Consider the following 13,176-nt stretch of genomic DNA (forward strand, 5'->3'; position numbering starts at 1 on the left):
GCACTAAAACCCATATGTTTGTGTGTTACCCGTTCAGTAGTTGTTATTGGTGCTTTTTATATTGTTAATCTTCACCAGTGTTGCCAGAAAAATTGCGTTAAAAATCTTTCAAGGGAACATAAAATCTTCAAAAACAAAAAAAAATTGTGCTGGAAATGAAATATTTTTGAAGTGAAACTTCTTAAGCGTTGATGGACGAACGATAATGGAAAGTAAAATTTCAAGGCCATGCACGGTTTTGGGCATTTTCGTTCCGCGAGAGGGGAAAAAGATATAACTTAGAGGAAAAGGAGAGAGAGAGCTATACCTTATATATATCTTAGATACACTTTAGACTATTTTTCCTGAGTTTTCCCTTGTGGTTGCTAATTTCTAGTGAGAAATAACACTGCCTAATTTTTGGCGCTTCTTTGTTGGTGCAAACTTGTAGGAAATATATTTTTGGTGCCTACTTTGTGCAGTTATTATACTGTTTGGTGCGTTTTTTGGTCCCAAATTTGTTGGCGTTTTTTTTTTTGTGCCCACTTTTTGGCGCTTATTTCCGTTTCCTGGCTAGTGCTTGTGCGTACTATAAAGTGCTATCCATTCCGGGGTCGGATTTAATGGTATTGCCTTGCGGTAATTTGTGCCGTTGTTGTGGTCTTGGAATCGCTGCGTTTGTGCGGGTATTAAACGCTCGGAGTAGTGCGCGTTGTTGCCACGGTTTCTGTCCGGCGTTTACCTATAACGGTCGACCCTTCTCCGTCTTTTTTTTAATTTTGTCTATTTGTCTTCTCTGCAAATGTTGTAAATTTATTTAAATATATATTCTTTCTCTCTCTCTCTCTCATTCTCTCTCGCGTCTCTCAACTTTGCAGCAACAGGGCGCAAACCCAAATCATTACCTACAATGTCTTGCACGGATACATAAACAATGTTCAAGAGAATTTATTTATGATTTATGCAGAGGGAGGTAGGTTTCAAAATTTTCTTCGATTTGTAGTTTGTTGGAAGTATTGATTTGGTCTCATAACTGAGAAGTCTATTTGTAGAAAGAAGAAATCAAATAGCATGCGAATAGTAACAGTAGTAGCGATCCTCTGTCAGATCTCCGATGGTTAGTTTGCGGTTATTGATCAACTTTTCTTTCACTTTGTTGATGTTTTCATCGTTCGTTATTCGTGATATTCGCACGATCTCTTATGAAGCGTTCAAGCCACTCGTAAACGACTGTTTTTTTAGAGTTTTATTACCAAAACAGTTTCCTCTTTTTTATACTTAAGCTGATACTTTTCAGCTTATTCTGAATTTTTATTTTATTCAAGCCTATTTCACTTCATTATTTTATTTTTTATAACCTTTGATAATGTTTATATGTTCCAAATATATTTCTCTTAATAGAGGAAACAGTCAGAATTTTTAATTTTTTTTTTTAATTTAAAACAGTTGCCCAGAAAATTTCAAACTATATATTTTTTTAATTTACTTGGCAATCTGCCCTCCGCTCAGAGTCTATCTCTTGAATGTTACCAAAGCTGGCAAATGGTTTAACATTTTCGCAATTCAAACTATTTTTCTTCAACAACAGTTTTTGATCCTGAAAAATTGTACATTTGAATGCTGCGCTTGCGTACGAATTTTGACAAACAAAATCATGTCCGAAACATATTCTTAGAAATTAGTATTGATATCTACCTGACCTACTTTCGCAAGTTTTCTTTCAACAAAATCTTCGAATGCTGCTGCATTTATTCACAATAAACATTTTTTGTATGGACCTTTTTTTACCTTATTATTAAGATTTTTCTGATTAATTGTGAAAAGTATATTCCTTTTGAAGATCAAGCTGGACTTCTGGCAACACTGATTCTCAGTTGTTGACTTTTTTGGGTTGGTGAGAATCGTTGTTGAAAATTTAAGAACTGGCTGTTTAATGCTAAGGGTGTCCATTTGTGAGCAACATTACTTTTCAACGTTTATAACATTTCACATTTAGTGCCCAAAAACTGAGTAGCACGAAATAACCGCGTTGTTATAAATATCTTGTTGAAAAAACGCCATATTTTAAGCAACATTGATATCGATAAACCTGGTTTAAAAGTTTTAACTTAACTATGCTCTCTAAGTAAATGTAAGGAAATATTTTATTCTCCCCTTAAGCGTACAAAAGCTCTCATAAAATCTATTAAAAATATTTGGGATTCTTCAGAAAACGAACAAAATGCATGGCATAGAAGAAAAAAAATAGTAGGAAATAATAGGAACAATTTTTTGAATTTAATGAAAGTTACGACTTCTGTTACCAAGCGGATGTCGCTTGAAGATTCTCTGTATGCCTTTCCAGAATTTTACGCCCCTATTCGGGCTATATTCTTTTCTTTTTAGCGTCACCACTCGAGAGGACTTAAAAGGGTCCCGCTTACTATTCTTAATGATGGCCTTGCCGTGCTGAATTGTAGTCTTTCTTTCTTTTAAGAATATTTTTGTCTGTACCAATACAGTGTAATTTCTTCTAACGGACCCCTCCCTTGGGCGTACTTTTTTTGTATACCAAATCGTATGTATCGGAAACAGTTATCCTCTTTTGAGCTGTCACCTCTCTTAGGCGGACAAAAGATGGATGGCTGATGGTGAGTGTCCCCCTAAGAGAGGTGTCACTGTACGTTTTATATGACATTGTAAACCAGTTTGCGTGAAAAAATTATTTTTGCAATTTTTGTTTGTTTTGTACTTTTCGTAAAATCTTCTTTTCAAGTAAGCAGTGAGGTCATCTTCCCATTTAAAGGAAAGGATTTTAAAGGAAACAATTTAATTTGCATATAACAAATAAGAATTTACCGAAAAAATTAGCTTTAATCATCTTAACTAATGTTTGAATTACAACTACGCTTTTTCGCGGAGGAGGAATGGAATAAGGGATTCTCACTAAACAACTTCGACACTACAGTCTACACTGACGGATCTAAAATGGATTGTGATGTTGGAGCTGGTATATATTCCCATAGACTTAAAATTGAAAAATCTGTGCATCTCCCCAACACCTGCAGTGTTTTCCAGGCGGAAGTACTGTCAATTGGGGAAGCCTGTAGGCTACAAATCGCAGATTTCTCTTTTAAGGGCAATATCGCTATTCTTTCGGATAGCCAAGCTGTAATCCAGGCGCTGGGTTCGGCTACAACAACCTCTAAAGTGGTGGAACAAAGTAGGAATAGCCTCACCATCTTGAGTGAAAACCATAAAGTTACCTTAATCTGGGTCCCGGGACATCGGAACATTGAAGGTAACGAAAAAGCAGATGAACGGGCAAGAGGGGGATCTGCCATGAATAACGCTCTTGCAGAATCGGTATTCACACCATTAGGTCCAGTCAAGAGTACAATTTCCCAAAAACACCTCCGAATCGCGGATTGTAGGTGGAAAGACCAGACGAAATGCAAAATTAGCAGAACGTTATGGCCCACCTACAACCTCGAGCAATCGTCGGCATTAATAAGAATGAAACGACGGGACGCCTGTAGACTCGCGGCAGTGATAACTGGCTTTTGGTCTATCGGAAAACAAGCCGCCAAAATGGGCATCCCTCACAAAACATACTGTCACAGTTGTAAACAACCGGAGAAAAAGGAGACAATCTTCCATTTCCTCTTTGAATGCCCTGCGCTATGGAAGGACAGAATGTTAACCCTGGGCCAACCGCTGTTCGAGAATCTCGAACAACTGTCTCGCTTAGACGTCAACAACCTAATAAGGTTCTTAAACTGCACAGACTGGATATAGTCATGCCGTAAATAACTGGTAAACAAGTTGACCACTGCAAATGACCACCACGACCACGCTTGTACAGGACAATATCCTTTTCATGAAATTTTCTATAACTGAATTGCAAAGTAGCTGCCCTATGTCCTCGATAGCCTCACAAATTCCATCTTTCAGGTCTAGAATCGACCCTGGCCTGTTGGCGTAGACCTTCTCTTTCACGTGGCCCCAACGAAATAAGTCACAGGGTCTTAAATCACAAAATCTCGGTGGCCAATTGTAATCACCTCTTCGAGAGATAACACGGTCCGAAAACTTTTCCACTAAAAGATCAATGGTTTCGTTGCTTGTGTAGCACGTAGCGCCGTCTTGTTGAAAATAAACGTTGTCCAGATCAATACTATCCAATTCCGGCCATAAAAAATCGTTAATCATCTCTCGATAGCGCAATCCATTCACCTGCAACACCTGTTATTGGAAAACCCATATAAACAACAGTTTTCTATAAAATTAAGAAATTAATAAATAAATAATGAAAACTTATCATTATGTGGTGTACACTTTCCTTCGACGCTAACAGTGTATGTACGTTTAAATATTTAACTTTGTTTTGTCTGAGGTGAATTTTTATCTTATTTAATTCCATTTCTATAGGAAGTGATTTTCTTCTAGACCAATAATGGCAATGTGATCTAGAAGTCGTCCCCTAGAAAAAGGTGACCTGGACAATTTTTTATCTAATTTGGGTGATGAAATAATTGATTCTAATGACGATAATAGTGTCCTAGACTTATCAATATATGGTGTTCACTTTTTGACGAGGCTTTACTGCACGAATTCGAAGAATCGGCGTTGCTTAAATACAGCTAACGGTATATTTCCAGATATTAGAAACAAACAAACTACAACCCATCAAATATTTTGTGTGGTGGCTCACACTCCGGCTTAAGGTAGAGCTCAAACGGTACAGGTAAACTGTTGCAGACCCAACCAAAGGAGACGGCGCATTTTCTCGGATTTAGACTGAAGCCCTCATAAGGAGATGATGAATTTTCAATCAGTCAGCCAGTTTTGTGGAGTAGGTTAGGTTAGTCAGGTTTCTTGCCTAAGATAAGACACTCGACCCTCAAGGCCCTCAGGCCAATTTTGATAACTGCATTTGATTTCCATTCCCTATTTAAGTTACTTAATTCACTTAGATCTTTTTAAGAAGGTAATTAGTCCCTCCAGTGAGACATTTTGCAAATTTCCCAGGTCTTCAAAGAAGTAATCGCCAAGATATTTGGCACAGCTTCTTTGAAGTGTTGGACATTTTCAACGACTCAATTCTTCTTCATATTTACAACTCTTGCAGAAATCATTGTGAGGTGCACTCATTCTGGCTAGGGTGCTAATTGAGCAGTGACCCGTTATAACACCTGTGAGGACGCTGGTAGTTGATCTATTAAATCCAAGCAGACATTTTGTGCTTTTAAGATTCAGTTTTGGCCATAGCGCTTTGAAGACTCTGTAGTTATAAGTCTGAGACTACATTCTATTCGTTTCCACGATTACGTTCAAGTCAGTCACAGTATACAGTTCATTTAGAGGAATGCTTATGACCTTTACCACTTGCTGAAGGTCAAACTTAGAGCCTTTCCTTGCACACTCATCCGCTCTTTCATTTCTCTCCACTCCAGAGTGGCCAGGAACCCAACAAAGTGTAATGTTGTATTATTGGATAAGTGAGAGCGACCTTCTGCATTATTTAACACATCTTGAATTGATGGGCGCCAGTGCCTTGATCGCTGCTTGGCTATCAACAAAAATGGTAAAGTTTGTCGGAGGTGAGTCATTAGTCTTATTGTTTTTGCTGAATTGTCTGTAGCTTAGATGTCTGCTTGGACCCGCTACACCGGTTTGGGAGTCTAAAGCAGCCATGTAAGGATAATTGCTTCTTGTACACTCCCGAAGTAGTGCCATTGTCCATCTTTGAGCCGTCAGTATAAATATGGTGAACACTATCATCTGATATGACTCTGGTCTGCCAATGCTTTGTATCAGATATTCGTATTTTATAGTCTTTGTTCAGATCTATCTTGGGAACCAGATAATCTGCTTTCGATACGTCTAGCAAGTGTTCCACAAATAGTAGAACTGATGCATAACCGAGTGTGTTTTTCTTTTGCACGCCTGCCTCTTTAATCCTGGAAGCAGATTTGGCCGCTATCCCTCTAACATATTATTTGTCAATGGGTGGAATATGTAGGACCACTTCCAGCGCTGTCGTTGGACTTTTATGAGACTCTTTAGGTTCTGCACCGCCTTTGTCGAGAAAGTTCTAATACAATGCGTGAGATGAGGACAGCAACTACATTTGAATGAATAAAAGTGCTTTTGAATTTACAATATGTATATTTTTGAAAAAAGTTTTATTGATTTCATTTAATATCTATATAAAAATTCATTTACTTTGTTTACAACTTTGATTTCTTTACTACATATATGTAGGTATGTATGTAAATGAATGTTTCAGTTACTGATTTTGCTAAATAATTTAATCGATTGCAATTCATTTAAGGCATTATATGCATTTTTTTAGTTTTTCTTTTAATTTCACACTTCAATTGATAATAATAGTTACATACACATTTGTATACATTTATAAAAATATTGCAGCTCAAAATGTATTTACTAAAACATTGCAAATTTGATGAAAAACAAAACAAATAAAAAATAATAAAACAAAAATGGAAATAAAGGCGAAAGTCGCTGAATTTAGAGCCAAAATAGCGGTGGCAAAATATTTATTTAGTTGTTTTGGGGTTTTTTTCACCAGTTCTATATATATTTTTTTTAATTTTCTGAAATCCATATGATTTTGTAGCTTTTTGTGTGCATACGACATTGCGGTCAACGGTGTAAATAAACGCATTTAAACATCAAGTATACGTATGTATGTATGTATTTTCACTTTAACTTTTCAAGTGCTGTACACATTTACATTTAGTGATAGTATCTTTTTAAACAAAATCTCATTTGACTCTCTATAGAAAACAAAAACAAATTTTTCAACCAAGCGCTTAGCTATTTATGTAGTGTTGTTCCAACGTATGTATGTATGTATGTATGTATGTAAATTCATCTAAAGTTCATTGCGTAGCACTTTTGCTTTGCTTTTGGTAATATTTACGCATTTGTATGTATGTATGTGTGATTTCCAAAAATATGATCTAATTACGTGCACTTGGCGTTAAACTCAAATTTCACCTAATTTAGTGCATATCGATTAATTTCACACATACAATGCAAAGCGTTTACATACGCACGCATACATACTCATAGTACAAACAGATGTCCATATTTAGTAACTTCAGTGCTTTGTTGGGATAGATCATTTAGTATTTTACAATGTTTTTTTAACGACGCCTTTGTTGTATTAATTGCATTTTTTTTGTTTTTTTTTTAATTTGCGTCAAAAAGTTGGTAGGTACAATAAAAAGTTTCAGTGACTTAAGCGCATAGAACCATATCGTATTTCTTCAATAGATTAGCATCGATACTATAGGATACAGAAACGAGGTGAAACGATCGCTCGTTATGACGCCGAAAAAAAAATGAAAACAATTCTAAAGCGAATTGTAACATTAGCAACGTTTAGCCGGTGGTACTAAGTGCTCGGGCAGCACATTCGGTAGTTCATTGCCTTCCAGTTTGACGTTGATTAAGTGCAAGGCGAGTGCGAACTCATCCGAATCCAGGAAACCGTCGCCATCGACATCGGATAATTTCCAGATTTTGCTCAGCACTGAATTGGGCAGCTTCGATTTGATAAGTTCCTGTTTCGCAGCTGTAAGGAAAAAATCATGATCGTAAATTAAATATTGCAATTTTTACAGTATGCGCAAAATGTATGCTTACTCGCTCCCGATATGCGTCCTTCCACCGGCCCGAGAGCGTTGAAGATGGTGTCTGTGCGCGGCTTGTCGCGTTCGCAGATCCAGTCGTGCTCACCGAAGCCCGCATCGATACCCTCGCCCTTCATGTAACCGAACGGTGAGACGTGATCGTCGATTACTCCAGCAAAGGCGCCACCTAAGCACATCATAAGGGAGATAATTGTGATGAAAAAAAAGAATGATTAGCAAAAATACTTAACAGGCAGTAAAAAATAAAAGAGAGAGTTTTAATAAAAATTATATACTGCTGAAAACATACATAGCCATGCGTAGACATAAGTACATATGTATATGCTTGCTTCCTAATTTCCTACGCCGCTAAGCCTACAATGCAACAAACTCAACGCATAGCCTGCCTGCCATACCTGCCGCCCCGCCAGTCAGCGTTCTTCTCAGTGTCCTCGGCGTTTGATGGCCTTTTCAATCGGTGCGCCTAAGTAGTCACAGAAGCAATTGCTTGCAATTAGGAATAGTCCAAAGCATGCAATCAGCCAGTCAGTCAGTCCACCATCCGTCTGACAACCCATTTTGCCGACGAGCACTTGAATGCGCGCGCGCACCTACTTTTATCGGCACAAGTTGAAAGTTGGCGGCGGCCACTTCAATTCTTGCATGCGTTTATGGCAATTTAATCTCAATTGTCGCATTACAGCACAATTGATTCGCTTGTGCATTTGTGTATGAGACTTGCGCGAATAAAACTGCGTCGCTGCATTTTCATTTTGTAACGCATTTAGTTGAGAAAAGCGCAACGAAAAGCGGACAAGCTGTGGTAATTAAAAAGGTCTGCCTCTAAGCGTTTTTTTCCTAATGCTTCACATGATGCCAGGTCAGAGCACGGGGCCAGCATGCGCTCCTTCAATTCACTTTAATTATAGACGAGGTAAAATGTACGCGATATTTATTTATCAAAAAATTAAAGCTTACGTCTGGCACTTTGCATATCACAGATACGTACACTAGAGCGCACATAATTAAGTCACTCTAACTTTTTACAATATTCGCAATATTTTTTATGCTAAATTTTTTTCGTAAATTTAAAAAAAATATAGTTCATTATACAGGTTAGGTTAGGTTGGTATGGTTGCCCAAGGAATGAGCACACTTGGTTGAGGAAAAAAACGGATTCGTCCTTTGTGATACCATTATGAAGAAGGTGAGGTGAAAGAGGAAGACCGATGGGATGCGGGGAAGGGCGGGGAGAGATGGTTCTGGGATGGTAGGAGGGTGGGCTAGAGTGTGTGGATTACGAACGATGACTGTGCTGCGTTTACTTCAACCGCTTTGTGCTGCTAATGAAATTCATCAGATTTTTAATGTCAACGGCTGCTATATCAGATCTTAGCCCCGCCAGAGCAGGGCAGCTAAGGAGCAGGTGCTGAGATGATTCCACCTCATCCTCCATACATCCATCGCAAAAGGGACTTGAGGTAATTCCAAACCTCACAGCATGAATTCCTCGCGCATACTGACCTGTGAGAAAACCCACGAGATTCGAGAGCTGATATTTTATCAACTTCAGAAACTCGCCCGAGCGCCCCCGGTCCACACGTGGCCAGAAGGTTTTCGCGACCTTACAAGTTTGTGTACTTGCCCAACGCTCGCAGAGTTGGCGCGATGCCCATCTTTCCAGGAGCAGACTGCAGGTGGTCAGAGGGATCCCAATTCTCTCCTTTCGCGGGGAGATCACCTCACATGTCCCTTGTCTGGCCAGCTCAAAGAATTCGGACGCAGTCGAAAGAGAAGTCAGGCATTCCCTGACCAGTTTCGAATGCACCGTCACTGACCCGAGGGCCCTTATTGCCGCTTAGCTGTTGGAGTAAATATTTACTTTCCTGATTGTTATTACGTCTAATGACCTGAGCCCGAAGACGTCCAAGGTTAACCTGGCTTGACCAAGCCATATCCGACCTGAAAAAGCTACAAGTTAGGAGCTGGAGATCTTGTGCTATGAACCATGCAGATTGGAGATGATTGTGGATGCAGCTAAAGCTCACCCTGAGCTGTAATCGCTACTTTATGATGATGATGACTGTTAGTACGCATGTGAGCAGCCAATCAGCTGCCTCCTTGATTGCGGCTACCTCGCCTGGAACACACTACAGTGGTCCGGTAACCTGAATTTGAATCTGATGGGGAGCTCCTCGCAGAAAACTCCTCCGCCAACCTTTCCTTCCAACTTCGATCCGTCCGTGAACAAGTTCACCAGACTCTGCCCCCAAGTGTAGCCCCCGGTCCACTCTTCCCTTGATGGAATATGAGTGGAGAAGGTTCCGGTTGGACTAAGCGAGGGTATACACTGATCCGTTGATAGGGGGATGAACTCGAAGTTTCTAAGGATGCTTGAGTGCCCATAAGTGAGGTTGAGCTTATAGCCCGAACTCCTCAGTCTGATTACGGTACGGTACGGTGCGTTGAGCGCCAGAGTAGGAGTCGTTCGAAGCGCCCCACTGATTCCAATGAGTGCCTCTGAACTCTCTCCAGCTTCTAGTTCATTATATACCAAGAACCTTATACAACTTTGTGCAAAATATTACTTTATTTATTTAAAAAAAAACAATTAATTTATTTCAACTCTTTAGAGTCTCGAAATACACACCTTCAAAAATAAGAACTGTGTATAGCAGCTGAAAAATAAAATAAAAAGCTTTCAATAGTGCTTTTTCAATTTAGTGCTACAGACTTTATAAGTAGTACTGCAATTAACTGACCGAGAAATGTCAGACAAATTTTATTTATACCCTCGAAGTATGTAATATTTTTTTAGAAAAAAGCCCCATCTTCATATATAAGCGAGAAATTTTTTTTTAAAAACTATGTTTTTTGTATACCTCCTAAAAGATAGTAGTACTGTATGGCATCCTGGAAAAATTCAGCGAGAGTGCCAGCAGGCGACTAAGAAAAATGTTGTCGTAAACACTGGAAAAGTTGCGAGGTTGAAATGTTTCGCAAAAATTTCCTCGCAGAATTCTATCATATTTTGGCAACATGTTTTTAAAGTAAATCGGTTTATAACACACCAAACCTACCAAAATACTGCAATCAGGATAGCCACTGGATATCTCTTTTTGGCCTCTTTAGAACATATCCACAGCAAAACTACTATGCTCCCAGTTAAGGAGTTTAGTAGGATGCTTAGCAAGCAATTCCTGGCGCAGGAGCCACCCTTCAGGCACTTGCTTCAGGCTCAGCCACCTCACAGGCACTTCAGGACGCACCTTTTGTACTCTGTACTCTGCACTTCTGCACTAGCAATTTGAGGGCATATTTATCCCGCGAGTTGACGACGTTAATTGGCTATGAGGTCCTGCTATTTAATGCCTCTAAGGTCGTTTTCTGAGCAAGCTTCATACCGATCAACTAATTTTCATTCCCTCAAAGGCTGGTAAAGCCCTCTGGACGATTTATCATTTAAAATGCATGATTAGATTTAAGATGATATAAGTAAAGAACCAATGGCTCTGCTCAGAGACCCTATCAGCCTTAAAAATAGTTCAACAAAATAGGGTTTTTACTACTACAACCTTGTATTTCTAAACTAGCGAGTTTATATTTGTCAGGCAGTGGTCAGGCGAAGATAGTTCGTTCTCACGACAGTGGATTCTATTAGGTGCGCAACTAAGTTCCCGCTGTTTGTCAATAAATGTCGCCAGCAGTGTGTGCTGGTCGATTCTAACATAACTTAAACTTAATAGCACACCTAATACGTTACCGAAACGAGCTGGATTTATATTCGGTTAAGGATTGTCACTCCAGTAGCATGCCCAGTACATATATGGAGAATTTTTATGCTGCTACAACAACAACGAAGATCGTCAAAATGAGCTTTAAAGTTGAGACTACTCTAATCCTATTTATCGGTTAGTAAAGCTCACTTTATAGGTTAGATGAGAGATGGGCGAGCAACTTTGAATGAAAATCTGAAACACAGCTCGTTTTATTTACAAATGAGCGTTTTTTTGGAAACACTCTATACATTAAGAAAAAAACTACATATTCAAATCGGAAAAAGAGACAAGTAGAAATTTGTGTACCGAGTCACACCTGATCGTTCATTTTGATTGACCTTGAATTACTGAAAAATGACAGCTGTTGACCTTAAATATTTAAAAAATCGATTTTTCAACTGCTACTGGCCCATAGATAATAAAGTAATTTGAGAAACGCGGAAATCAAAAGGAATGTGGGGTGTGGTTGAAAGGGTGTGTACAGGTGAGATGGAACGAAAAGTAAATTCGCTCATCGCTACACACAAGAATTTATGAAATGAGATACGTTCTGTTTTATTTTTTGGCAGTTGTGTAACAAGTTAGCCGATCATTGGAAAAATATTTTTTCAAACTGGGCGCGAAACATTTTTTATTGATAAGATAGCAGACAGAAGCTAAAGTTAGCACACGGCTCTTAGCGGCGTTGAATGGTCAGAGACGCCAATGGAAATGAAGTTGACGTAAAATATTAAGCAACTGGTGCAAAAATAGAAATAGAGCATACACACATACAAATAAGCACTTGAGCAAATAAAGCATAAGAAGATAAATAGTAATTCAACTCTGCGTTTAGCTGGGAAGAAACTACTGGGCATGTGATAAGGCGTGAAAAAGTGAAAATAAAAAAATGCTGAAGGGGTGCATAAAATTGAGTAGAGCAGAAGTATGACGTCATCTAGTTTTCTATACCTGCAATAGTACTTATATAAGTAATTCATATTTGCGCTTGCGAGCCAATTTTTAAGAAACTTAAGAAAGCTAACAACTTTTATAGCTCAAAACCATTCACGAAGCCCTTTTAAATTTTGAAATTTTTTAAAGCTTGCTCTTACGTTCATCTGACCCAAAAACATGAGTGAAATTATTTTAAATGCATACATCCCTGAGTATCTGTACTTCAAGTTCAATAGTAAAAGGTTAATGTACCTCTGAAGAGCTACTATTTCCAACTCACGAGCATCTTTTTTTTTTTTGCTGTGGCTGCTAGACAAAAAATGCGTCGCGCTTATAGACGGAATTTGTATTTGCCAAATAGCTAAGAATAAAATTATACAAGTAAATACCTAGTCAGTGGGCGCAAAATGCTGAGTTTCGAAAAAATATCGCTTGTTTTTTTATTCATTTATTGTATTTCAAATAAAATAGGAAAATATCAATGAAATGCCAAGATTTTGGTTTTGGGACCTGGCAAATTTTATGAGTTTTTCTTTATAAGCAAGAATTGACACCATATGACTAACTCGATTGGGCTTTATGAAGATCAATCGGGTGGTCCAAGAATGTACCACTTTTTCCAGCACGAAGGTCGACAAAATATACTAACCTTATTGGCTTAAGTGGTTGTTGTTGTAGCAGCATAAAAATTCTCCATACATACAAGGGGAATGTTGTTGAAGTGACAGTCCTTGGCCGGTTATAAATCCGGCTCGTTCCGGTTACATAGAACCGAATGTCGGGGGAATGCTAGGTTAAGCGCTCAATTAGTAGGGCCATTTCTTGAGATGATTTGTTAT

The 13,176-nt window shown here is 38.6% G+C and overlaps 1 protein-coding gene across 2 annotated transcripts in view; it reads right to left on the minus strand.

Annotated features, from left to right (window-relative positions):
• Window positions 1-6,762: 6,762 nt before the first annotated feature.
• The window catches only part of LOC128855989 (EH domain-containing protein 1), a 33,034-nt gene continuing 26,620 nt past the window's right edge, over window positions 6,763-13,176 (minus strand). For both annotated transcript variants that reach the window (XM_054091299.1, XM_054091300.1), the window contains exons 3-4: window positions 7,636-7,809; window positions 6,763-7,564 (exon numbers count right to left, since the gene is read on the minus strand). In XM_054091299.1, coding sequence (XP_053947274.1) covers window positions 7,362-7,564; window positions 7,636-7,809 — 377 coding nt within the window. In that variant the 3' untranslated portion in view covers window positions 6,763-7,361. The remainder of the gene's footprint in view (window positions 7,565-7,635; window positions 7,810-13,176) is intronic.

Source organism: Anastrepha ludens, chromosome 2 (genome assembly GCF_028408465.1).
Source record: "Anastrepha ludens isolate Willacy chromosome 2, idAnaLude1.1, whole genome shotgun sequence".
NCBI lineage: Eukaryota > Metazoa > Arthropoda > Insecta > Diptera > Tephritidae > Anastrepha > Anastrepha ludens.